Below are 27,679 nucleotides of genomic sequence, written 5' to 3'. Positions count from 1 at the left end.
TAAAAACTTATTTTCATAAACATTTGTATTGATAATAGCATCCAAACTCCCTAGAAAAATGGTTAAAATTGAAATGGTCTGTGAATCTGAAGGATTGCTTTGATTTCAGATCAAATTTTATGCCAACAAGTTAGAGTGTTCAGGCACCAAAATAACATACACATGAGATTACTGTTAGGCTGCACACATGACCAGCAATTACTATTCGTATATATACAGAATTTAGCGATAATGGGTGGAGAAATGTAATGTCTACGATAAAGAGAAACAATGTGTTATACTGGCTGTTCGATATATTTTATACAATGTGAACTCTAAGGCATAATTTATCAGAGAGTGCAACAGACCAGAGGCATTTCAAATCATATTCTCAGAGAAGTTCCTCCATGGATTTAGGTTGAGAAAGCTTTGTAGAGAAAAAAAGATGTGTATATGAGGGAGGATTTAGAAAATGAATCTAATAAGCATGGAGGTTCTAAAGAAGGTGAAGTAGGAAGTAATGTATCATCTAACAAATACAAAATTACCAACACAATAGTCATTAAACTAAAGAAGTTCTTTTGGAATGAAATTGGACAGTTAACAGGTTTCAGAAAGAGTGGCTAAGATGTGGGAGCATTGTCATAAAATAAGTCTGCCACCCAGATAATGCCACTTTATCTCCAAGATTTCCAATATAATGATCTATTATGTATTTTAAGAACCCTACTATGGCATAAAGATAATTTCACAAATGCAGTATATTTGAAGACAGTTGGGGGACATTAAGGTTTCAACAACCAGCAAGTATGTCTAAAAGGGGTGAAGATACATTATAAGAATGGGAGGAGAAAGAAGTCACCTCTCAAGCTGAAAAAGGGTTCAAAAAGGATTTTTAAATATTAGGTCATATGGAGAAAAAATCGGGAAGGAGCTTTGGACATCCGGATTTGGAATTTGGGACCTTTTGGGGGGGAGGAGCAATATGGCGGGTTGACGCCGCCGGGATATCAGGCATTCTAAACAGCTCCCACTAAGAAGACCGAAGACCACTACCACAGTTGTTTTTTTCATCGGAATCGCTTACTCTTCTGGATGAAAGCACGTTAAAGCAGAGAAAATTGAGAAAAAAACTAAGAAAATGCTAACGAGATAACAAGCTAACACTGTTCCCGAAAAGGAGCTCCTGTTTGGATTTGTTATCTCGGGATCGTAAAGGTATACCGCTACTGCTACACTTTGCCCTACTGCTTTGCTGGAGCACTGGCCATTTTTTTGCTGTGTTCTGGAGTCGTTTGGGAGTCCTGGTTGTCCAGGTTTTCCTGGTCGGCCGGCAGAAGCAGCAAACTTGGAATGGCCCAGCCGAAGGTGCCGGCTTGAACTAGATGTGCAGGGAAGCCCCCACCCCCTGTTGTGGTGTTGGAAACAGCTCGGAGGGAGGACGGGACAGGAGAACAGGAGGCTCTGAACATGAGACTCCCGGCAGACAACTCAAAGGTTGGTAAACCTATTCTACAGCTGATCCGCTCAGGGAAAGGAGTGGAGCTTATATCGTCTAAAACAAACACAGATACTGGCTCGAGTCAGGACACCGCGGCACTGCTTATGGAGACTATACCCGGCCAGGAATCTAGCGTTGAAGTAGGCTATGATGCACCGGATGATGGTGAGATTGTGGAGCAGGGGGCAGATAGTTTAGATCTTGGGGGTAACGAGGCTTTGAATTTGAATAACGATAAGGATGTGCTAGGAGCAGGACCTCAGACCAGTATGACAGAGGTATTAGAGGTTGGTGCTGATAGTTTGAGAATAATAGAAAATGTTGTTGAGCTCAGTGCTGTAAATGAGTCTAATGCTATAAAGAAATCATTGATCTTGAGCTCATCATAGGAGGGGGAGGCTCATCAAAGTTTAAATCAAAAGGGAGATCTAGACTCAAACATAAAGAACACACCCAGTTTGGGGGCTAAGAAAAAGAACACAATAATTAAAAGCAAACATCTGAAGGGGGCCAATAAGAATACACCGGCTAAAGTGGTCCAACAGGGTGGTGCTTCAGGCCATAAGGAAACTCTTAATGATACTTCCCTTCGTCGTTGGGTGCAAACGAAGGGTGGTGTCAAGTCACTGGTCTTAAGACTCTCAGGGAGCAGTCCGACAGACACATCTCAGAGCGAAGGTGTGATAAGGAAAGACACAGATGGAGTTTCTGTTGCTTCCGTTGTTTCCAGTATGTCTCCCCCCTCTGTGATGCCTATGATAAATCCTACTGCCCCTGCCCAAGTAAAGCCAACTGATAGTGTTTCTGCTTCAGGTCTTCCTGGGGCTGATGACGAAGATGCTTTAAATATGAGTACTTGTTTAGAACCATCATTAGCTCTGATCTTTCAAGCTTTAAAGGATCAGCGGCAAGTAGCACAGGAACATTACTCACAACTTAGGTCAGATAATGCAGGTATCCAACAGGCTCTCCAATCTGCAACAGCCAAAGTGGACTCTTTGGTAAGCGATATAACAGATCTTCAGCAACGTATCATGGAAACTGAGGAGGCTCCAAATTAAGGAGGAAGATCTTGAAAATCGCCAGAGAAGACAGAATTTAAGACTATTTGGTGTCCTAGAAGGGAAAGAGGGTTCCGACTCTCGAGCTTATCTTGTGCTTTTGTTTCAGAAAGCTTTCCCAGATCTGGCTGATTGGGATTGGGACAGCTAGATACAGTGGGCATATAGATTACCTCTTGGTCCACAGAGGCAGGGATCTAAATTTCCAAGGCCTATGCTAGTTTATTTTGGCAATTTTTTGTTACGCCAGGCTGTATACCTTAAGGCCCGGCCTAGCTTGCCTATAACAATTTATACTGTAACTTTTCTTGTACGCTCAGATTTATGTAAGGCTACGATGGATAGGCGCTGGTCTATGCGGCAAATAATAGAGCCTATGAAATCCTTGAATGCACAGGTCTTTTTACAGGAGCCGGGTTGTCTAAAGGTACGTAGAGGAGGTCAAACTTACTTCTTCTCAGTCATTGAAGAGGCTAAGAAGGCACTTAATACATGGCAACAGGACAAGGGTGGGATGCATTAAATTGATGAATATCTGTAGCTTGTTGTAGAATTTGTTTGAGGAGGCTAACCAAATGTATGTTCCTACTGGTAGTGTGGTAGTGGCTTTGGGTGTCGGGGTGTTTGGGGGTTGCGCTGTCTCCATTTGGCTGCTTGCAAGGCAGCTTTTTGCTAAGAGGGTAATTTCTCTTCCAAGTTACTGGGGTGGGCTCTTGAATGTAGGCCGGGGTAGGTTGGGGTAAAAATTGGAAAAAATGTTCGACAGGACTGCTAAAAAAAAGGATCATTATAATAAGGCAGGGGAGAAATAAACCTAGCAGAATGATGGGTTACATTAAACATGAAAATAAATATTTTTATGATACGTAAAATTAAATGTATTATTTGGAATGTTTCTGGCTTAAATAGTAAACTCAAGAGGCGGTTGGTATGTGAGGAATTGAAAACATATAATCCGCATCTGGTAGTACTAACTGAAATGCATTTAGCTTATAAGAATCGGAAGTTATTAGGTCAGCTGGGTTATGAAACAATTATATGCACTTCACAATCTTGCTCTATCAGGGGAGTGGCTATTTTAAATCAAAAGGGATTTCGCTGTGTCCCTCTAAAGACTTTAACGGACTGAGCTGGAAGATGGGCCTTGGCCCAGGTTGAAATACAAGCTAAACAATATGTTATTAGTGCTGTATATGGCCCTAATTTAGATAACTCACTGTTCTTTGACTCGCTGAATATGGAACTTTTAAATTGGGAAGGGGAAAAAATTATTATGGGGGACTTTAATTGTATTATCGATTACAATATAGATACTAGCAGACAGTCATCTGGTTGCAGAATGAAAAAGTCAAAATCAGCTATAATAGAAACGGGTAGATCTGTGGAGACATTTACATCTTTTACATTCAAGAATTGCTATTACAGCTGAGATGACTGTATGTCCACGTATAACTTCGGATCATAATCCCCTTATGCTAAAATTTCAAGCCACATCTGTAGAAACGAATCTCAAAACTTTTACCTTCCCAAAATACTTGCTTACTAATGAGTCTTATTTAGGGATTATTAATAAGCAGCTTAAACTCTTTTTCAGGAAAATAAGGACACCTCTACGCCTTACTGTAATATGGGACACATGGAAAGCGGTGGTCCGCGGTCTGGCATTGCAATTTATATTGCAGCAAAATAAAATAAAGCAAGCCCAAAAACAACAAGATATTTTGCTTATGATACAGGCTAAAGAGGCCTACATAAATGCAGTTCAGTCTGCTTCACCTAATCAAGAGGTGCTGTTACGTAAATTAATAGATCAAAGGGTATCAGCTAAAAAGGTACTGTGAGAAAGTATGGTGAATAGATTTAATAAATACTGTGCTACACAATATGAGTTTGGGGAACATATGGGAAAGGTTCTCTCGCATAAGGAAGCCGACAAACAGGCTAAAACTTATATCAAAGCAATTAAATCAGTTAATGGGACTATATACGTAGAACCAATGGGTATTTTAGAAAAAAAAAATTCTTACTATAAGAAACTATATACTTCTGAGACCTCTGCTAACGATCAAGATATACATCAGTATTTTCAGAACATACACTCGCCAACATTAAGAGAAGAAGATATAGTTAGTTTGGGTAACAATATTAGCTGTGAGGAAATAGTATTGGCAATATCTGCCCTCCCTTCGGGAAAAGCTACTGGGAGGACACGATCCCTCTGGAATTCTTTAAAGCTTTTAAAGAGCACTTAATCAAGCCATTCAGGGATTTAATACAATATATTGGTCAAAATGGAGTTGTACCAGAATCTTGGAACTTGACACAAATAATTTTCTTTTTAAAGAAAGATAAGTCTCCTATTGAGTGTGGCACCTATAGGCCCATTTCACTTATTAATTCAGATGCCAAAATCTTTGCCAAAATTTGAGCCACTCGATTAGCACCTTCAATGACTGAGCTTGTATCAATCCACCAACATGGCTTTATTTAAGGTAGAGAGACTACGTCTCATATAAATACTGCCATTTCTGCTTTCGATCCAGCCAAAAAAAGAGGGATTAATTAGGGTATGTTGCTTTTAGATGCACAAAAAGCCTTTGATCGGGTGGATTGGAAGTTTTTATGGGCAGTATTGGAGCGGGCGGGTTTAGAGGTAAGAGTTAAACTTTGGGTTCAAGCTCTATATGGTAATCCTAGAGCCAAACTAATGTATTTAGGTACACAATCGTAAATATTCTCTATATTTTGTGGTACTCGACAAGATTGCCCACTTTCTCCCCTTTTATTTGCACTTTATATTGAACCTTTTATTTTTTCGTTACAAGCTAATCTCCAAATCATCCCACTGAGGCAAGACACAAACATACTAAAGGTAACAACCCATGCAGATGATCTAGCTATATTTTCATCCGATCCAGTAAGCTCAATTTCAGAAATAGAAAAAGAAGCAGATAGATTTGGAAAGTTAGCTGGATATAAGTTAAATGCACACAAAATACAGGTGGTGGTAAATTTTAACACGGGGATAGCCTAAGTGGGGTAAGCACTATAGCCGTTTATCTGGGGGTCAGAATAACAGCGAAGGTTAGTCAAATAATGTCACTAAAAGTTTTTTTTAAAAGGTTGGATGGTCTCATTAGCAGTTTCCTATGGGGTTATAGGACAGCACGTAGAGCCATGGCTCTTTAGAAGTGTCCTTTTGAATAAGGTGGCATAAACTTCCCAGATTTTAAAATGTACTTTTGGGCTTCTTTTACAGCTCGTTTTCAGACTTTACTCATCCCTTCCCGCTCCACCTTTTTTCATCAACTGGTACTGGCAGAAAACATTAAGATGTATATTTATAAAACTACCGATCCTAATTACTTTAAGCGGGTAAAATTTAAGACTGTTCCGGATATTATCTCTATATGGAAAACTATCTTTAATAGCTGTGGCCAATCCTACTATCACGATAAACTCCCGCTATGGGGGAATCCAATGTTTTCAGAGATTTTCGATGATAATGTATCACAGCAGTGGGCGGTTTTCGGGATCCAATCTTTGGGGGATTTATTTGATCATGGCGGATTTGCTTCATTCGAGAAACTGCAAATTTTGTTTAACTTACCCAGTCATATGTTTTTTAAATATCTACAAATTAAGAGCTTCTTGGTGATGCTTCTAAAATTGACTAATATTGTTGAGTCAGATATATGGGACCTATTATATAAAGACAGCGCTAAATTCAAGATCAGTCGAATGTACAAGATTCTTACTAGTAATAGAAAGGGGAATTGAAATAAATTAGCTCATAAAAAATGGAGTACAATACTTGGGGAGGATGTCTCAGAAAAAGACATAGAGCAAAGTTTACATATTGTAAAGAAGTCTGTGCATGTCACTAATTTACAAATGCAGCAGCTTCACACTATTTGCAGCTTGTATTATACACCAGAGAAAATAGCTAAATGGGTTCCTGTAGGCTCACCAAGCACACGTCCGAAATGCCCCAAATGTGATCTTTATGCTGCAAGTTTGATACATATGTTTCTGGATTGTCCTAAATTGAAAGATTTCTGGTAACAGATAGGCCAAGTCTGCTCTCAGAAATTATGGATCGATTTTTTTCCAAAGGCAAGGGATATTATGCTAGGACCTAGTATGTTTAGTCATCAACCAAACAGACTATTACTGATTTTGTGTGTGATGGCTAGATTGGTCATCGCTAGAGCTTGGATTAGCATATATCCTCCTAATATTAGTGATTGGTGGATGCTGTTGAACAAGATATATTCAATGGAACATATATTGGCAAATTCTCTGGGCTTACAAGCGCAGAACAAACTTAACCTTGTTTGGTGACTTATATCGGAATGATTTCTGATTTTATCTGGTCAATAGAAAGACCATCAGGGTCTGGGGCTTTATTGCTAGCGCTATCAATGATAGCATCCTCGACTTCTGGTAGTGAGAAGGTCAAGGGTTCATCGCTAAGAGGTAGAGAAACAGTAATAATATAAGGCTGATCATTTTAATGGGGTCAAGACAACCTCCTCCAAAAAAGAAAAAAAGGTATTTCAAGAAGAAATAAATGTTTCAACTTTTGTCAAACCTTCCTTGAGGTTCATATAAATTCAATTATAATAGTGGGTGAAAACCATTTTCCCAAAGATTTAATCTTTGAAGGGTTCCATTGAAAGTCAGTGGATTAAAATGCATGTTAAAGGAGAATTTATTGAGAGGGAGAATTTCAGTCTTATCAGCATTATTTTTATAACCTAACATTGAGGAAAAATTAGACATTCCTTTAAGTAAAGCTGGAATGGAAGTATGAGGATTTGAGATATAGAAAACAATGTCATCGGCATAAGGTGATACTTTCAATTGATTATCTTTATAATGAAAACCAGTTATTGATGGATTATTTCGATTATGGTAAAGGGAAGGCTCAAGAGCCTGAACCAATAATGGGGAAAATCGACATATTTGACGTACCCACCTTTGAAGGGAGGAATAAGAGGAACATTTCCCATTGACCTAAACTAAGGCTTTTGGGGAGACATAAAGTATGGAAATATGCAACATAATTTTTGGACCATGGCAATGTCAAGCTGTAGATTTTAGCATAAAGTTCTGGTCAGTCCTATCAAATACTTTTTCTCAATCTACTGTTAAGGCTGCTAATGGATAGTGAAGAAGGAAAGTTTTATTAGGACAATAACAAGTAATCTACGGTTATCTGAAGCAAGTCTTCCTTTTATAAAACCGAATCGTTCTTTCCCTATTCAGGTAATTAGAAAGGGAGCCATAAGTAGGGCCAGAAATGTAGCAAAATATTTGTAATCTATCTTTACAAGAGGAAATGGTTTGTAATTTCTACAGTACAAGAAATCATTGCCTTCCTTGTGAAAAAACAACAACAGATAATGGCTTCTTTAAATGTACCTGTAGCCAAGTTGGTCATGGAGAAAAAATAACAGTTGTAATAATCTCTGCAGCAAAATGTTAGAAAAATTAAGAAACAATTGTGAACCCATCCGGACCAGATGATTTATCCCCCTTGAGTGCATTAAGTGCATTAGCAATCTCTGGTAAAGAAATGTTATCCTCAAGAAGAGAAAAATTAAAACCATTGTTACATTTTTAGGAATATAATCTAAATATAATCTAAAGCTTCATGCTTGAAGAACTAGTATACAGAGTTTGATAATATTAAACAAATGTAGTCAGTATATCATTAGTTTTAAAGAAATGATAACCTCGGGAATTAGATAAAGAATCAATGGGATTGTGCTGTTTCCTAATTTTAAAATAATTAGCTAATAGTTTGCCAACTGCATTGCGATCACCGTGGTAACAAACACTACTTTTAGGTAATATGGAAGATGCATTCTTTGTAGTGTTCATTAAAATGTAGTTTGGCTCAAATAAGGTTATTTAAGACTGCAGTAGACTTAGATCTTTTGCATTAATGTACGAGTCGTTTGATTGTGGATAATAAGGATTTATGCTCTCTATCAAAGTGTTTCTTTTCTCTGATGACAAAATCAATGATAACACCGCAGGCAGTCACTTTAAAAGTGTCCCAAACAAGTTTAGATGAAATCTCAGAATCATTATGAATAGTAAAACATTTTGTAACAAAAGATAGAAATGTAAAAAAAAAAGGGAGACTCTTGCAGTAAAACATTATTTAATTTTCGCCCACTCAATTTAAACTGGAATGGAATGAAAACAAAATCTGTAACTACTGGAGCTTGGTCAGAAATCAAAGGAGGACCAATGGAAGACTTAATAATATTTGGGAGAGAGATTTACTAAGAAAAATATGGCCTAGCCTAGTGAGTGAGCCATGTGTAGAGAAAAGGAAAGAATATTCTCTTGAGACAGGATTACAAAGTCTCCAGGAGCAAATCAAGCGTATTTGAGTAATGGTGGAGCGAAATTGTTTATGCATTATAAATGATATGAATTTCACTGTGGATTGACGATCAAGAAGTGGATCCATAATCAGGTCATAATTGACTCCTATATTGAAATATTGATCATCAAATTGCAAACAGCGTTTAGAGATATCAGGGCAAAAATTGCATTCACTTGGTTTGGGACCATAAACATTAAAAACTGTTAAGTAAGTGTTATTTATGAGGAATTTAACAGTAATCTATCTACCTTCATTATCTGTTACTTGAGATACATTGTAGCTTTTTGTGCCATAGAATAATTACACAATTTCTTTTATGAGGAGTTGATGATGTTAGAACTGTACTCACCCAACCACGTTTGAGTTTTAAAGCTTTAAGTTGTGCAATGTGAGATTCTTAAAACAAAAATAAATCTGGACGATATTTTGTTAGATGGGACAAAACTCTCTGTCCTTTTATAGGTTTAACTGAATCCTTTGTTGTTTTTTTTTAAAGTAGCAAAAGATAAAAATATATAGATATGACAATTTTGTCCCACCCATCCCCCCCACCCACCGGGACAGGACAAACAACAAAGAATTAAATTGAAGTGACAGGCGCGTTCCAAGAGAGAGAAAAAAGAAAGGAAAGAAAAGAGCGAAGATAGTTATAAAAAATAAAGAGAGAGTGCCAGAGTAGAGAAGGTAAAAAGCTAGATGACACAAACCTATCGGGCTGGAAGAAGGAACCAAGCAAGAAGTGAAAAGAAAGAATAGGAGAGCTCCGTTACGAGAAGAACAAAAGAGAGAGTCAAATGAGAAAGAGATTTGCCCTAGTTGGCTCCAGCCAAGAGTACAGTTTTTCCCACACCTCCATGCCCTTTTTCCGACTTTTACACCCTTTTTTGGCAAAGACCGCTTTTTCCAGATGAAATGTGGCCACTAGTCTAGCCAGCCAGTGAGCAAAAGTAGGAGGATCAGCGTCCAACCAAGCGGAGGCGACACATAACCTCCAGACTGCCATGGCAATAAAAACTAGCCTGTCCCCTTTAATCCTAAGAGATTCAGACTGGGTCCCCAATAAAATAACCGTAGGGTTCAGTAAGATAGGTTGATTATTGAATTTGCTTAACAATTCCTGTATGCGGCAAAGTGTTGGGGCCAGTTTCGGGCAAGTTGCATGTTTAAAATGTTTTTTTTAAATGTTGCTCCTGCAGTTTGAAAGTAAAATAAATTGTGAAAGTGCTAGAGAGTTATAAAAAATGCTATGTGGAGAATCCAGTTTAGCGTGCCATTTGTCTGCAATGATATGTAGATCGTCTGGAGTTTGCCTGTTAAGGAGATTATATATAAAGCCAATCCTGGGGGTCGGCATGTTACGCAGTTTGTTAAGAAGCTCCTCTCCCTTAAACCCACTATTCCCCCAACTTTTCGAGAAAGAAAATCATGAATAGCAAGATACTTAAAGGCGTCTTGGTTTTTTAAGCTGAACGTAGCTTGCAGGGTAGAAAAGGGTTTGACTCCCTCCTCGGTGATCAGATCCCCTAGTTTTGTAATGCCAGCCATATACCAATTGGAAAAGTAGAATATTCCAAGATGGCCGGTAGGTTATTGGTATTAGGAGTGGGAGAATAGTAGTTAAATCTGCCCAGCCCGAAGGTTCTACGGATGTTGCGAAAGACTTTATAGGAATTTGTTAGAGTCTTGAACCGCACACGCTTTTAGCATTCAAAAGACTTCTCACGGAGTAGGCATCCCCAGTGCTTTTCACCCAGCAGAAGTTGAAATGGTGAAGGAGGTCCGAGTGCTGGAAGAAGGGGTGGTTCCCTCACTAGTTCAGAACTGTACTGCAACACTGGGGCCCAGTAATATAGTATGATGTTGGGAAAGGACCAACCTCCCCGTTCTTTTGGAAGTGATAGCTGTTTTAGAGCCCGCCTTGGTTGGGAGTAGGCCCAGATGAATTGTGTGAAGATTTGTTGGAATTTTAGTACATTTGCTTTGCTAAAGTCCAGGGAAATGGTGCGGAAAAAATAAAGAAGTTTAGGAAAGTATGTCATTTTTATGACGTTGCATCGGCCCACGAGTGTTAAATGTAGATTGTCAATTTGTTTTAGTGCTTTCTTGGTGTGGACAGCAAGAGGTGTTAAATTATCTGTAACAATTTTGTCCAAATTAGATGAGATGCAAACCCCAAGAAATTTAACCTTTGGTACTACCCTATTGTCTTCCTAGGTGATTTGGTTGTTTATTATGATTTATGTTTTGCTTTTGTTCAGGGCATATCCAGATAATCTCCCAAATTTTTGAGCCTCCCTTTCTCAGGCCTGTATGGTGTTTATGGGGTCAAGGGAGGCGATAGCCAAGTCGTCCTCATAGGACAAGATTTTAACGGTGGTACCCTGAAACATAACCGGTAGGATGTCAGTATTTCTTTCGATTTGTTTAATAAAAGGGTCAAGGTAAAGGGCGAACAGCAGAGGGGAGCAGGGACAGCCCTGTCTGGTACCCCGAGAGATGTTAAGTTGGCCAGTGAGTTGCCCATTTATAGATACACAAGCCGTGTGTTTGTAATAGAGCACCTGTACCACCTGTATGAGCTTTGTTCCAAATCCCATCTTGCTCATAACGGCCCACAGGAATTGCCAGGAGACCCGGTCAAATGCTTTTTCAGCATCTAGCAATGTTAGTGACATCGGTTCTCCGGCTGCTTGGGCGTCGTCGAACCGAGTGATGACCCTCCTGACGTGTTCTGTTGTCCCCTTCTTTGGAATAAAGCCATGTTGCCATTCCGACACTAATGACTCAACTACAAGGGAGATTCTGGACGCCAATATTTTGGAGAAAATCTTGGAGTCACAATTGATAAGGGTAATAGGCCTGTAGGAGCTCATCTCTAAAGAGACTTACCTTTTTTTGGAAATATGGCTATTCTGGCCTTCGACCAAGAAGCAGGAGGGGGGTCCCGTTGAAGATGGAAGTTACTACCCCCAAAAAAGTTGTTTTACTTTGGGGTGCAAAGATCTTATAGAACTCCACCGGGATACCATCCAGGCCTGAAGCTTTCACATCAGGTAAACTTGATAGGGATTCCAGGATTTCCTCTCAAGTTGGGGGGAAGGTCTAGTATCTCACTATTGTCGCGGCTGAGCTGATTAAGATTGATCTCATTGAGGTAGGTAGTAATCTCACTCTCAATTGCTGCAGTGGCTTGGGGATTTTCTTCTGTGTACAACTTGGTGTAAAAATCCTAGAATCCCTTCAGTATGGAGTTTGGGTCTTTGGTCTCAGATCGAGAGGGGAGTTTTATCGCGTGGATTTCGCTACTAGTGGTTTGTTGTCTGGTCCTGACGGCCAGGTGATGTCCTATACTATCACTACATGCCCACTTAGCTGCTGTTTTTTCGGCAAAGACTACCCTATTTTAGCTTTAGCAAGGACTACTTCTTTTTGGACAGCTTTAGTGTCTTGTCCTGCTTGAATCAATTGGGTAAGTTTAATTTCTGCTGCCCTAAGTTTATCCTGTAACTCGTCAATTAGAAGTTTCTCTTTTTTATTCTTGCACACAGAGAACCTGAGAGTTTCGCCCCTGATCCCTGCTTTTAAAGTGTCCCAGACAATTCTTAAGGATGCAGAGCCCACATTTATCTCCTGGAATTCCGGAAGCCATCTCTGCATATGGGTTTGGTAGTTGATGTTGTATAAAAGTGCTTTCTCAAAGCTCCATTTAGGCGTCGCCTTCCATTTCCCAAATCCCTTAATGTTAAGAATAAGAGGGTTATGGTCAGACATAAAGCGAGGTCCGATATCAATTGTACAGTTATTAGTGGTTGAAGATTAAACAAATAAATAATCTGGTCTAACTAGTGTTTGGTGCGGTGCTGAAAGGAACGTGTATCCGGGTTGGGTGGGGTTTAGGTTGGCCCAGATATCGCTCAATCCGTGTGTCTGAGCAAGGTTGAAAAGGGCCTGAAAGACCCGAGGATTCCTTCCTTTATATCTCCATTTCTTGTCAGCCTCCCAATTACCAGGTAAGTGAATGTTGAGATTCCCACATAGAATGATGGGAGTAGGCCAGTGTGCCAGTTCACCTGAGACTGAGTTAAAAACCACTGGATCATCAGCATTACTTCCGTATATGGAGTAGAGGGTGAAGGAAAAATTATTAGGAAGCTGGAACTCAGTGATGACACATCTCCCAAGTGAGTCAGATTTGGACCGGGGAGTGTTGATAGGGAGCTTTCTATCCATCAAAATTCCAAACCCTTTACTTTTAGCACCCGGTGTAGTTGCCCCAACTGACTTAAACCCTAATGTATCTAACAAGTGTTTTTGTGAACCTTCAATATGAGTTTCTTGTAAGCCGTTAATATTTCCCCCAAGGGACCGTAGTCCTTGAGCCACGTTTTGCCTTTTTGGGAGTTCGTTCAGCCTAAAGATGTTAACAGAGACTATTCGCAGTGAATCAATATTAATCACCTAAAATAGTAAGGAAAATATCATGTTGGTAAATGCCCATGTGTGTACATTTAGACAAAGTGCCCTTAGAGCTTCTACGCCCGAGTTGTTTCTTGAAATTCTTGTCCCGCCCACCCCACCCTGCCCCACATCCCCCTGCCCCACCCTCCCCACCCACCCCATCTTTGAGCAATCAGGAAAAGCCTGAGTGATGGAGTCAACACATGAGCCCCGGCTGTCAATCACGCAATAGAATATTCAATTAAATCTTAAGATCGGCTAGTGGCCCTATTGGAAAAGGAAACAGCCCCAGAAGAGATAAACAACATAGTTAAAATTAACTAAAGTCTCAGAGTCTCAAAGTTTCAAAGTCTTGGTTGTCTCATGATAAACAAAGGAAAGGTAACCATATGTGCCAAGCAAAAATAGAATAAATAGAGAGAGAGAGAGAAAAAAAAGAAGGGAATATATATCCAACCAAAGGTACGTTAAATCCAACGGAAAAAAAGAAAATTTAGCAAAATCAAATAACTAAAATCCTAGGGGAAGAAAAAAAAGAGGAGGAGGTCTGTCATATTTCAGCCATTTGCCCCATCTGCTTCCTTGTTTAACAACTGCTTTTCTTGTTTTTCACCTCGTCCAGGTATTCGCCAGCTTTTATCTCGAGAGAATGACCTTGGTAGTACCGTTGAGGTTTACTTTGAGCCTGGCAGGATTCATTAAATAGACTTTAGCACCCTGTTGCTGGAAGGGAAAATCAGTTGCCTCAAGCGCCATCTCCATTCCACTGTCTGGTGGCAAAAAGCTGGCTTGGTGAAGAACGTGATTACATTGGCACCTTTCTTGATGTTAGGGCAAGCCTGGTCATATATTAACTGCCAGAGAAGAAAGTTTCCAAAGTACACCAGAATCACTCTTGGATGTCCTCCCGTTGCGCTTCCGCTGCTGTTTTGCCATTTCTGGTGGAATGGGAAACGGTGCACCCTCTGCACCTCTCGATCCCAGACCAAGCCCTGGTGTTCCGGGAAGGAGTCCTGTAACAGCTTGAGAATAAATCGCCTGGGGTCGTCGCCTTCTTTCCCCTCTGGGATGCCAAGCAGGCGGAGGTTATTCCTGCGTTGTCGATTTTCCTGGTCCTCCATCTTGGCCATTAGGTCTATCAGGCAAGTGATGTTGGACTCGGTCTGTTGTTTAGAGGTACCAGCTTCGGTTTCAAGGTGCTCTGTTCAGGCTTCCACCATGCTAACCCGGTCACTGATGTCCGTACACGTTTATTCAGCCCCCTAAGGCTGCCCTGCAATTTCCTGGCTGCGTTTTTGGCAGTGCGACTATCAGCCCGCACTTCCTCCTGGAATTCTTTGATGGAGACTAATATGGAGGCTAAGGAGGGTTCAGTAGTGTCTACCTGCAAGGGTTTTGAGCTACCCCACTGTGTTGAGTTGGCATTGGTCTCCTCCAGCTGGTAAGACAATTGGGAGTCAGAGTAATCCCATTTCAGCTGACTGCGCCGTTTACTCTTGCTTTTGGGTTTCTTGGAGTGCAAAACTGTGCCAGTATTGTTACCAGAAGTATTACGGGAAGCTTCGCTATCTTCTTCGCTGGTGTCGTCTTTGGTCCCACCCTCACCAGAAGAGCTAGGCATGCTATCTGAGACTGAATAAAAATGCTCGCCCCTGTCTTGGGTGTCCAAGGGTTCTGTGTGCCAGGGCGAACAACTAGACCCTGAATAACCTCCTTTGTGCCTGCCACTTCAGAGTCAGAGGGAGCGAGAGGAATATCAGGGATGCCATTGAAGAATTTCTTGTTGGAATCTGGTTGTTGAGTGATTGGAAGCGCCTGGGTAGGCCTGTCTTGAAGTGCTATACTCCCAAAGTCCCTCTTAGCATGATCGTTATCAAGTGCGCAGGGGAGAGTCTCTCGAGTAGGAGCAGATTTGGGTTCCAATAGTGCAGTAGAGAGATCGTTGTTGCTAGTGTCAATACTAGTAGAAATAGCTTCCCCCGTGAGGTCCTCCTGCTGGCCGCTGGGTCTGTGAATGTCTGAAGGAGATTTCCCGGCAATGGGTTTAAGGTTAGAGCAGGTGTTGGAACTCTGTTTTTTAGCTCCCATAAACATTTTAGCCAGGGTGAGTGCATGCAGCCCTGTATCTTTTCTGTCCTTATAATCTTTACTGACTCTCGCCCCCCCTGCTTTAGCCAAGTTCGTTTTTTTGCTGGCACTAACCTCTTGTTTTAATCTGGCAGCTCCTTCGCTCACGGCAGGATCCTTATTGTCCGAGGGCGTCTTTGGTTCCCCCCTTTTCGTGGTCCACGAGCGCTCATTCCTGGACTGGATCTGGAGGCTGAGGTGAGGGTTAGAAATGAGGTAACAGGAGGGCTGGGGGTGAAAGGAGCCAGAGACCGATGAGGGAAAGTCAAAATCACGGCCACAGTTGGATCCAGTGAGGTCAGAACCGGGGGTAGAAAAGCTTTATAAAAAGCCTTGTGTCCATTCACTCGTTCTGGGTAGGATCCGGAAAGCCTGTGGATCCAAGGAAGCAGGATTAAGAAAATATAAAAAAAGGGCTTTATAAACTGCCTCGTTGTCAATGTAAAGCCTGAAAATATTCGAGGGGAATCGTGGCCCCACAGGAATGTCCGCAGCGTTCTCCTCAGCTTTAGCATCCAAAGATTATGCACGCGTCTTGAGTGAGCAGCCGAGCAGCGCGAGCACTCACGCTGACTCCATCTTGCTCATCTTCACCGGTTTAACTGGATCCAATCATGAATAGAAACTGTAATAAATTAATTCACATTCACCAGGACTCAGACTTGCTGTCAATTATTGGATCAGTATGTGAACAGAATTTTACATACTGTGCATTAGGTTACTCCATGTTGTGAGTTGGGGGCCCATTTTATTGTATCCCTTGTGTTTTCATTTGAAGTGTGTTTCAAATTGTATTCTGTATTAGGGGAATTAAAAATTGGAATTGTCTATAGGGAGTTTTTTTATATATACTATCTGCTTTTTTGTACAAATGAAGTAACATGAGTTGTAAATAAAGATTTATTTTTTAAATTAAAGCCTATGATGTAAAATTTCTTCCTTGGAGGTATATATGTATGACTAACGGACCCTGTGTAGATGCAAGTGAGTGGCGGTTTTATTTTGTGGTGATACTTTTTGATTTCAAGGGGAAATTTTATTTTGTACTTTTATAGGATTAATAGATGCTTTGACATTCAATGAGATTACTCTGAATGTTACAAACAGAAGCAGTGGTATAATACATGAGGTCTTCATTATGAGCAAAGTACAACAATGTCTGAAAAGAAACTGAAAAGGAGAAATCAATAAAAAAGAAAAAGATATAAAAGAAAACATGGCGGAAAAAGAGTAGATAGAGGAATAATAAAAAAAGCAGAAGAAAGGTTATAACGTCCAAGGCAAAGAGACAGTCCAGTAATGACTGAAGCAACATCCTTGTTATAAGGCATAAATAAGGATGGAATGGTGACAGCACAAAGTGAATACGATACAGCAGGGGAACAAGGTGTATCTATGACAGGGTAAATTGATACATATATGAGGAGACAATGATGAGTAGTACACCTGCAAATGAGAAAAAAAGGATATTAGAAGACAACATTGAACAAAACCAGAAATGTAAAAAGATTATAATACTGCTAAACCACGACTAAATGGCAATGAAATAAATAAAACATCAGCAACCCATTAGGCAAAACATCATATTAACTCTTAGAAGGACCTGTAGCATCCTTAGTATTGGAGGAATAACATCTTAGACAATTTTTTAGGTCCATAGTATTTTTGTCTTGCAAATAGACTTTGCTGGAACACTGATAAAGCAGTCATATTGAGCACCCCAGGCACGACGTTGTGGGGGGAGGTCTAGAAATTATTTCCTCCTTTGAGCTGTTGCTCTTGAGACATATTGAGTAAGGAAGATTTTCTTTCCTGGCCAGAATAGTTGCTTTATAGTCTGTGCTGCTTAAAGGATTTTCAGAAGATCATTAAATTCCAGAAATAAAACAATGACTCCACAAGGTTTAGTAGTGGTAGGTGGTGCATGAGGCCGCTGGCCAAGTCAATGTGCTCGTTGAATAATAATAACGGTGGAAGATGGCAAGTCAACTAGTTGGGGCAAGAAAGTTGTGAAAATAGATAGTGGATCTGTGCCTTCGATGCCTTCAGGAAGAACTTAAAGTTGAAGATTGTTTCACCTGTCCTGTTTTCCAAGTCCTCCCTTTGAGGTTTTAATTGGGCCACTTACTTCTCCATCGTAGCTATCTTATGAATTTCATCCTGTCCATCTCTATTTCATTGTTCCATCATAGAGACTCTTGCATCCATATTAGACCATTTGTCATCCGAATGTTATATCCGAATATTGGTATCCTCTGCAAAGGGGCACAGAGTTCTGATTTCTTCAAGCAAGAGTTCCCTTGAGATAGGTGACTATGACTTTAAAGGAGAGAGTGGGGCTTTTTTGCCCACTTATTAGTGGTAGGTGAAGACATGGTGGAGGTAGAAATGTTAGAAGGCATTAGCTCAGTCAGAGAGACTCTACTTGACATTGGTGAATTACAAATTGAAAGTACAGCCACTGAGGAAGATAATTTAAGTTTCCTAGTGTTGCTCATACAAGACCTATTAACACTAGAGGAATAACAGCTAGATTGTTATCAAGGAGCATAAAGTCGCAAAAACATAGATGGAGACATTTCTCACACTGTGGAAGTTTGTACACAGAAGAAAGGAGTGCAGAGCAGTAAAACTTCCAAGATAAATAAAATAAATCATCTATGAGGAATTATAGTCACTGAAATAAATTGTAATAAGTGCTTCGTTGTGGATGCGAATTTGCACACAATACGGAACTTCCTTCATCATAATGAATTAATCATCATTGTGAGGAATAGTATTCCGACTCAGGTGCACTGAGGAGATTCAAAATAGCCACTGCATCTCATGATGTAGAGAATGCAGAGACACCTCCACACTGTCACAGAAAGGAAGCACTCAGAGAGTGGGAAAGGTAATCCCGCTTGCCTGAAGGCTTTCCAATATAAGGATTACCTCATTGCAGAGAAGGTAAATAGCAGGCAATATTGTCCTCAGAGAATGCTTACCCTCCACAACAAAGAGCTCCCAGGTCAAGTGGCCATCTTCTGCGGTGGTCAAGCAAAACCCCAACCATGCTGTTTAGGTCTGGCCTGCGATAATGCATGCACTGAATGAGAGCTTGCTTACCAGAGATATAGTATAAAACAGGGAGCTTGCAGCTCCCTCATATTCTTAACGTTTGTTGGTTTCATTGTCACTTCTATTTGCTGCCTTTTAAGTGGCCAGTACATGCTGAGCTCACTTCTGCTTCTTTCAGCTGGAGCATGAACCAAGTACTTATTACTTGAGCTCGAGTGCTGTGTGTTCACTGATCGCACTGTGAATGAGGCGCCACTTTTATTTTTTCTTCTTCCGAGCCATCCTTGTTGAGCCTTTTGCCATTTGTAGCTATGTTTTACTATGCTTCATGCAAAGAAGCCCCTTTCTCCTTCTAAATGGATGTTTATTGTGCCAACAGATGTAATCTGTGTTTGTTGTGACAACAGATGTTAGCTATTTCCAAATGCATTTTCACTAAGACATGGACTTGGACGCAATTGCTTTCTTTATGTGATAAGATTTTTTTTCAAATGGCAGATCTATTTTTCTTTTTTACGCATGGGTAGATTAACTGATTTGCTCAGAATTACAGGGGCGTTGGGGTGAGACTCAACAAGCATTGGCTGAGGCAATAGCTCTTGCTTTTTATACTATTAGCTCTGCAAAAACCTTTTGTTCCTGCTATACAGCATGGACAATGCTGTCTTTGGCAATGATTTGTAGCAATGCCGTATAGCAGCGTGGGTGCTGTGCGGCATGGCTAAAAATACAATAAAAATAGACTATTATGCGGTCAGCGCTAATGCATTTTTATTTTAAAAAAGCATTAGCGCTGGATGAATCATAGCACTTTTTAAAAATGTGTTTTAGCCACACTGCAAAGTATCTGCTCTGCTGTACAGCATGCATACAAAACATTGCCAAAGCCAATAGCTCCTATCAGTGAGGCATATAGAATTTGCCAATGCCTGTTCCCTTTCGACAGGTTTGTTTTCTTTCTCTTCCTCCTTTTCTAATTAATCTATTTTCTGTGTCTGGCTTCTGTGTTATTATGAAAAAAAGTTCTAGACTCTAGAAATGAGTGTTTATGAACACCATCTGCAACCACCTGCAGAAATTAAGCACTGTTCCTAACCAATTTTTAATATTTTTTATATTAAAACATTGATCTCACAGCCTTCATTTCTGTATTTAATGTTACTAAATATATTTTAATGTGCAGATTATTTCAAAATTATAACATTCCATTCTCCATACTGTAGGTAAAAACTGAACGTGTACATCTTGACCAAATACTGTGAAAAGAGGTTTATAATGAACTTTTCATCGCTCCAGACAAGAGGACCCATGGATGTTCTGAATGAGCTTCAGATACTTACAGCAAAACATATGGAAAAGCTTGAAATTAATAAATATTATGAAGTAATAAGAGAGCTTGGAAAGGGAACCTATGGCAGGGTGGATCTAGTCATCCACAAAACCAGAGGTAAGGAATGGTATCTAGTTCACGTGGTACAAATGGTGAATTAACTAATCATTTTCTTTATTTTTTCTTTATTTATTGTTGCCTTACATGAAATCCCAGGCCAAATGTACAGCTCATTAAATCATTTAGCTTCACTGGTTTTGGTGCTTCTTTCTGCCTTTTAGAATTATTTAACTGGACTACAATGTAAGTATATGTTGCTATATACTATCTGCAATGTGCAAACCATCTATTTTCTTTTTAGTACTTAATGTCTTTCCACCTCACAGAAATCTTCATTTCCTACATGATGCAAAGATTCTCTCTACTTGCAGAAAATATGTCAATTTTTCTAAGAGCACATTTTTCGGGCATTCATTAGGTGGTGCTAACTTTGAATTCTCCCAAATACCTGGTCCCTTAGTTGACCAAGTACTTGTGCTTTTTCACCATTTCAGTCCACAATTTTTATTACAAAAATTAAAACAAGGTTTACCTCAGATCATCATAATAACACATTAACATCTCCGTATCCACCTTAAAAGTACATAAAATAAAATTAGAAAATAGGAACTCAACAGCTAGAGTTACAGAATCAGATTATATACTAAGGAGAAACCTGAATACTTGGTTATTCGACCGCTAAGCAATCTAGAAATAATTTTTTCGGGTCAGTAAATTCCAAGCAGGGTTGCAAAATATGGGAACTGTCATCTGAAAAGCATCTTCACACTTACAATAACACACATGTGAGATTTGATTTTCCACACCAACACTATAATTGCATGGAATATGTGCCACCCTCAATAGCATTAAGAAGAACCTTATGGTCAGTGATAGAATTTTAACCATATACAGAGCAAAGTATGGCTGTGATTTAAAATGATAAAGATGTATGAATAAGCATTTTCGATAAATGTACTCTAAACCATTTCTATAAGAAATGTCAAAAGATCTATTTCTAATGTGGGTTTTCTGCAAATGTACACTATCTACCTTCTATCCTTCAAATAGGAAATCCAGATCATATCTCATAAACAACTTTCTGTTCTTCTTTTTGATTACATTTGCTCAATTCTACAAGTATATTAGTTCTTTCAAACAGAATGCTGCAATTCAGCACCATCAATCAAGGTTAAGTTAATTTGAAGAACTTTAATGAGCGTGAAATGTCATGATGTCAGGATATTACCTCAGAGAAAAGACAAGTATCTGTACCAACTGTTAAAATGAAAAGTTATTATCTCATTAAAAATTCCTCACCATTTTCTTGCTTGATTCATTTTGAAAAAGAAAAGTAAGATGCAATAACTTCATCTCCCACAAAGCTATTGGACATTACCAAAGGCAGCCTTACTTAAGTTACAGTCTTTTTTAAACGTCTGTTCTACTTTGAGCAGTGAAACAGTATGGGGCATATTATCAAGGGGGTTTATCTCCACTTTTTTGGCTTTAAAAGCCAAGAAAGCGGAGATAAAATTACCTCCCTATTACCTAGCTGTCGCTAACACCAGTTAGCGACAGCTAGTAGGAGATAGCGAGCATCTTGGGCCCCACTTTGCATGTCAGTGATATTTATCACTAATGACATGCAAAGTGGGCGTGCCAAGATGTTAGCGGCTGGAAACAGTCGCTAACATCGCTATCTCCTATTACCAACTTTTGGAGATATTTGCGCTAAGCGCGAATATCTCCAAAAGCTAACACCTGCCCTGAGCAGTTCTTAGCCATGTTATCCAATGGGAGGTGGATAGCATGGCTAAGAGCATTAGCTCGGTAATGCATGAATATCGCTGACTTTTCAGCGATATTCATGCATTGCGGACGATTTTTATCGCATTTGCGATAAACCTTGGTAATACCAAGGTTTATCTGCGATAAAAATCGCCGCAGCTCAGCGGTAAATTTTTGTCTCTAACCAAGCAATAGCGATAATTATCGCTATTGCTTGGTAACATGCCCCAGTATGTTTTAGAATCTTTTACCAATAAATAGCCTAGAAAGTCAGATTTATTTCTAGAGACTGGTAAAAAAACATAGAAGGCAATCACGTTGATGACGGTCATGTGTAGGCATCATGGCTGTATGAGATTGTTTCTACTATTAGAATGTAAATGTGATTATTAACATCATTATAAGAAAATTCGGTCTATGAATAGCAACGCTTTGCCCAATTATTGAAATTCAATTAAACACTTTTATGTTGTATCTTTAATAAATGCATATTTAGTTTTTTCTGTAAAATCAAAAAAACTGTAAAAATACACTGTTTACTATCATCAAGTGTTTTTTGTTTTTATCAAAGGTACAAAGATGGCTTTAAAGTTTCTAAGAAAGAAAACAACAAAACAGAAGAGTTTTCTCCAAGAGTATTGTATTTCACGATACCTCTCTGCCTGCCCATACATCATTGGCATGTATGATATAGCATTTGAAACAGATGAACATTATGTCTTTGCACAGGAGTATGCAGCAGCTGGGGACCTGTTTGATATCATACCACCCCAGGTAAGCATCACATAAATATGCGTTGAAGAGCTTAAATTGTAGTTTATGTCAAACTTTCACACTCATTAAATTAACCACATACTTTACATTAAAACAATTAATTCCCATATTAACCGCATAGCTGCGGCGGCTTTTCCCGCTGTGTGCGGCAATTTTCAAAAAGCTGCGTTACATGACGAGCTCAGCTCGTCATCAGCACTCGACCACCGTAGCTGATGACGAGCTGAGCTCGTCATCAGCAGCAAAGAGGTTATACCACACAGTTAATTGGAATAATGGATGAATAAAAAGGAAAAATGTAATTGTTTCCATGCACTATAACTGTTTAACAAACATTTTCAAGCCATACAGATAGTCGTCTTCTTTGGTTCTGTGGGATGCTCACAGGTGGGTTATGTAAAGCATTTTTAGTAGATACAGGTTTGAACAACAAACATCAGCTTGTCCTTTACACTAAGCAACAATACATATTGCAGTCGCAGATGAACAGAAGCCGCCTTTAAATCCCATTTATCATCATTATTAAATATCATGTGTATACATCACATAGATAGAGATTTTCATCACTAATTATGGCAGAGCTGGAAAGACATATGCCAGGGAATGCAGCGTTAAGTTTACAACGGCCCCAGTAAGGCAGAGGGGAGCTAGAATGGTGTTGAAAATGTCCAAGATATATCATAGATTGACTACCATGGTGTCATTGATAGCCAAAACAAAGTCAGTAATCCCACAATATGTCAAGGATGGATAATCATTATGCCAGGGAAGTCTGGGACATTGTGAAGCAAGCTTTAATACTGCACAAGATAGCCCACCATTGTTATTGACAGCCATAATGTTGCCATAAATTACCACAGTATGTAAAGCATGGTCCATATTATGGTCCTATCAAAGGTATGCCACGCAGAGTTAATCTGTTAGGAAGTAGATTCTGACCCTCATAGTCTCCTCTGATTTTTTCTATTTTGGACTCTCTTTTATAAGTAAGATACCGAAATGCAGTTGCACCTAATGTAAGTTTCTACTAAAATGTATTTCATTGATACCTGCCAGTGCCCGCATTTTAAAAACAATGATACTGCTGAGCCTCTGCGGTAAGTGGCTCTGCTCTGGTTACACAGGAAGACAAGTGCACAAGTTTGCAGACAAAGGGAAGATGACTGCTGTCTGGCTTAGCCTATTATCTACACACAGCAGCCTGTCACAGATGGGACTTTGAACAAATTGGTTGTGGCCTATGCAGACTTTTAATTTAATGCCATATTTTCCTAATCAAGCCCTAATGAGATTTAGGTTTTGAACTATCCGTCAGGGCAAAGTTTATCAATATGCTTAGATTGGGTGAGATGACATGGATCAAGAGAAACTGTAGTGAAGACTCTGCCTTCTGCACAGAACTTAAAGAATTGGAACAATGCTTCAGCTGTAGGGGATATTCACAAAGGGTTCTGAACCAAGCTAGAAACAAAATACTCTCTACACCGCAACAGTCACTACTAAGGAACAGGGATGGTAAACACAAAAAACACAAGTACAGGGACCTGACCTTTATCACCAGACACAGTGCACATAGTCATGCAAGATCATATATAAACACTGGCACTTATTGAGACTGGACAGTCGCAAAATATATTCAAAATAAATCGAAGTTCACGTATAGCATGGGCACAACCCTGAAGAACATACTTTGTCATAGCTACCTAATGCCCAAACTACAAGATCCATCCTGGTTACCAAACAGACTGCAGTGTTTTTTCAAATGCATCCAATGTAGTGTCTGTCCATTCGCTTATAACAAGTTAACAGTTTCAATACAATACACCTACCACACATCACGTATGACAATTCATCAACTGTAACTCCTGGTTTGTTGTTTATTGTATAAAATGTCACTGTGGACTTATATACATAGGCAGCACTCCCAGACCCTCAAAAGAGCGAATCCAAGAACACATCAAAGCTATTCGGAACAACATTGCAGATTATTCACTAGCTGTACATTTCAAAACAACGCACCCTTCCATGGCCATAACTAAAATCTGGTTTCATGGAATAGTACAGGCACAGAGCAAACCTAGAGGAGTAGATAGGGTACAAGCCCAAAGAAAACAAGAAACCCAATGGATTCTAAAACTATGAGCAGTAGAAAGGGGCTTAAACATTGATAGAGAATTACGTCTTCCTATCGGAATAACCATTAACGACTATTCTGTTCTGCTAGACGTATACATATAATTACTTCATTTAGCAACATATATAGAAACAATCCTACTTATATGATTAATGTTAACACGTGAACATAATACTGTTCTACAGAACTGATTGGGATGTAGCCAATGTGTCTTTACTATGCTGGGCACATATTTTTTATGAAATAGACCTTTTCTAGGTCACACTTCTGTTCAGATGAAATTCCTGTATAACAATATGTATTTTCTTTTTACTATAAAGATGGAATGTTATGTACTTAAGAAAGGCCTGTACTTAGTTTGCAATTTATAAATATGCTTTGCTTAATGATGGACTGGACATGTTGACCTTACATATAACTAATAATGAATGAATTCACATAATGTATTCCATAGCAATAATTATAAAAATGGAATGTATTTTAAAAACATCTGCATAATGTCTCTCCAACACTTGCACACTACTAGTGGTGTCTGACTCTGTTTCTCTACTCAATCTGAATTATTCTACTACCTACTTAAGATATCAGCGGGTTTTGACATCCGAGCTTGATGGAATTCTTTCTGAATCAGAACTATTTACACATACGTTTAGTCCGTGTTCAATTTTTGCATCTTACTCCGGAGGTTTTAGTCCGTTTAAATAAAGTAGTTACAAACCGATCCAGGCGCTTGACTTTCTGCTACGAAGTCGATCGAGACACAGGTCAGTTCCTCGTCCTCTGTACTAAAGACACACTATTACAATAGAATTCTCCTCTCCCCGATTGCGGAGTAGATTGTACTTTAGAAGATTTGGGGGATCATTTCGTATTATTCAACGAGGCACAGACATACGGTCGGATAGCGGGTAATGTCTTTATCTCATTTAAGTTTAGCTTCTTTACAGGAACTTATCATGGTCTGCATGTGACAAACTAAATTGAGGTCCATAAACTATTGGAATGCAGCTGTAATAACCCAATGAGGTAAGTTTTTGTGTAATACATTATTTACTTACTGGCCTTTGTATTTTAGAAGGAAGAGATCCTGCCTCTTCAAGTAGTCATATTGCTTCACCGACCATTACATGGTATAAATAGTTACAGGCATACTGTTTATGACGGCCTTTTTCACAACATAGTGAGACATTCAATCTGTCATCGTGTTCCTTGTGCTTTCGTAATTAATTACCTTTTTGCACACAGACTACTAGTTTTAACCTCAATACTAGTCTTCCTATGGTATCTGTTTTTTTTAGGACTATGGATAATTGCCTAATTTTTACGACTTATGCGGTTTTGGCACTATTATCGAAAACAGCATCACAAGTAGGGCACTGTATATTTCATTCTAGGATACTGTAATATACAAATAACCAATTTGTTTATCATTTTCTCTGTCCATTCCCCTAGCCTCTCTCTCTCTATATCCTTTTCATACTTTGTGTAGTAGAGTTGGAAAGCCTCCCTTTCTGTTGACTGACGGTGCATACTGCACATGATTGCTACATTGATAATATACGAATTTGGAGTTAATTTGACTTTTTAAGAGCACGTAAGTTTACTTTCTTGGAAGATTATGATACATATTAGACCTTTTTTATAGGGATTCAATAAACCAATTGACCTACTTTTCGTGTTATTTCATATACATAACAGCCAAGACTGGTATTAAGAAGCTCTTGGAACAATATTCTTCTTTTTCTAAACAATATGCTTCGTATGTTACTCGGTGCAATGCAGAGACAGTAGTTTGAAGGTTAGACCATTTTTAAGATATACCAAATCTTCCACAGCTGGGGTAACATATCATCTTCTGTTTTCAACCTATCAATCCTACTGGCTATGGACAGAATAAAGGGCTTGTACGTCAGCACTTTCTCTGCATGCCTCCAAATTCCTTTCTTGTCGAAGTAGTGGAATCACTGCTGAGCTACCATTTACTGAACCATTTTTCTTTTCTTTATTTTGGGCTTTCACAAGGAAAATCTTCCCTATGACACATTCTTTAGGTTGGACATGAAATCAACTATTCTCTATTCAATCCAATATAGGTGTTACAGAATTGTTGAAATATATGTTGTTTTACCATTATACAGCCTTGAAAAAGTCACATCAGTGTCAAAACACGTGTCTGCCGTTGTCTGCCATCGAACACTGCTGCTTTAAATTGGACTTGGAAGTTTCACGATTGTATTGTTTTCTTTCTATTTGTGCTTTTTTTTAAGAACATTGAAATAAATGTCTCATGTCTATAATTGAACTGACAAACTGTTAAGAAAATGATTAACAAAATTATATTTGTTGTTCCGTAACCTGTGAAAAGAATAAAACATGTCTTTCATGACAGACAGGAGGATTCCTACACTGCATATGTACTAACTTGATATTTAGAAGAGCGTATCAATAGTATGTTGCTGGTTAAAGGTCTGCATGCATAGTGTAGAACATATTGTACCTGCACTTGTATTAGTGACTATGCCATTCTGTAAGTATATGACTAATAACTGGAGTAATTTCACTGCTGCAAAGAGAGTGCATGCTCAAGTGCTTAGGTATTGGTGAAGTGATAGGATACATAGATAGTGCTGGATGGATGAATGGAGAACTGCATGGGTCAGACAGAAGGATTTTTCTAGACTGTATAGGTACTAACTGAGTATTTAAAAGACTGTATCAATGCTATGTAGCTGATTAGAGGTCTGCATGCATAGTGCACAGAATATTTAGCTGTACTAGTATTAGTGTGCCTATGGTTTCGAGAATGGTAGTCTGTATTTTAGGGTGTGAGGAGGTGCATCAGATGATCACGTGGATAATGTCATCAGTGATGTCATTTGAGATGTCATCAGTGATGTCATTGACCATGTCATGAGTGATGTAGTATGTGAAATCATCAGCAGTGCATTGCAGGGGCTCGAGTTATAGTTAGCACAACTAACTATAATGGCCGAATTTCTCTTGTTTTGTACAAGTGCAA

The 27,679-nt window shown here is 39.2% G+C and overlaps 1 protein-coding gene across 1 annotated transcript in view; it reads left to right on the top strand.

Moving 5' to 3' along the window:
* Positions 1-27,679, top strand: part of LOC147701918 (serine/threonine-protein kinase SBK1-like) — a 181,442-nt gene that overhangs the window by 92,069 nt on the left and 61,694 nt on the right. The window contains exons 2-3 of the mRNA XM_086928724.1: positions 19,816-20,039; positions 22,324-22,526. Of these exons, the coding sequence (XP_086784850.1) occupies positions 19,868-20,039; positions 22,324-22,526 (375 nt within the window). The 5' untranslated portion in view covers positions 19,816-19,867. The remainder of the gene's footprint in view (positions 1-19,815; positions 20,040-22,323; positions 22,527-27,679) is intronic.

The sequence above is a fragment of the Lissotriton vulgaris genome, chromosome 7, assembly GCF_964263255.1.
Source record: "Lissotriton vulgaris chromosome 7, aLisVul1.2, whole genome shotgun sequence".
Lineage (NCBI taxonomy): Eukaryota > Metazoa > Chordata > Amphibia > Caudata > Salamandridae > Lissotriton > Lissotriton vulgaris.
The sequence above is the reverse complement of the archived record's forward strand: the minus strand, read 5'-3'. Positions and strand labels throughout refer to the sequence as shown.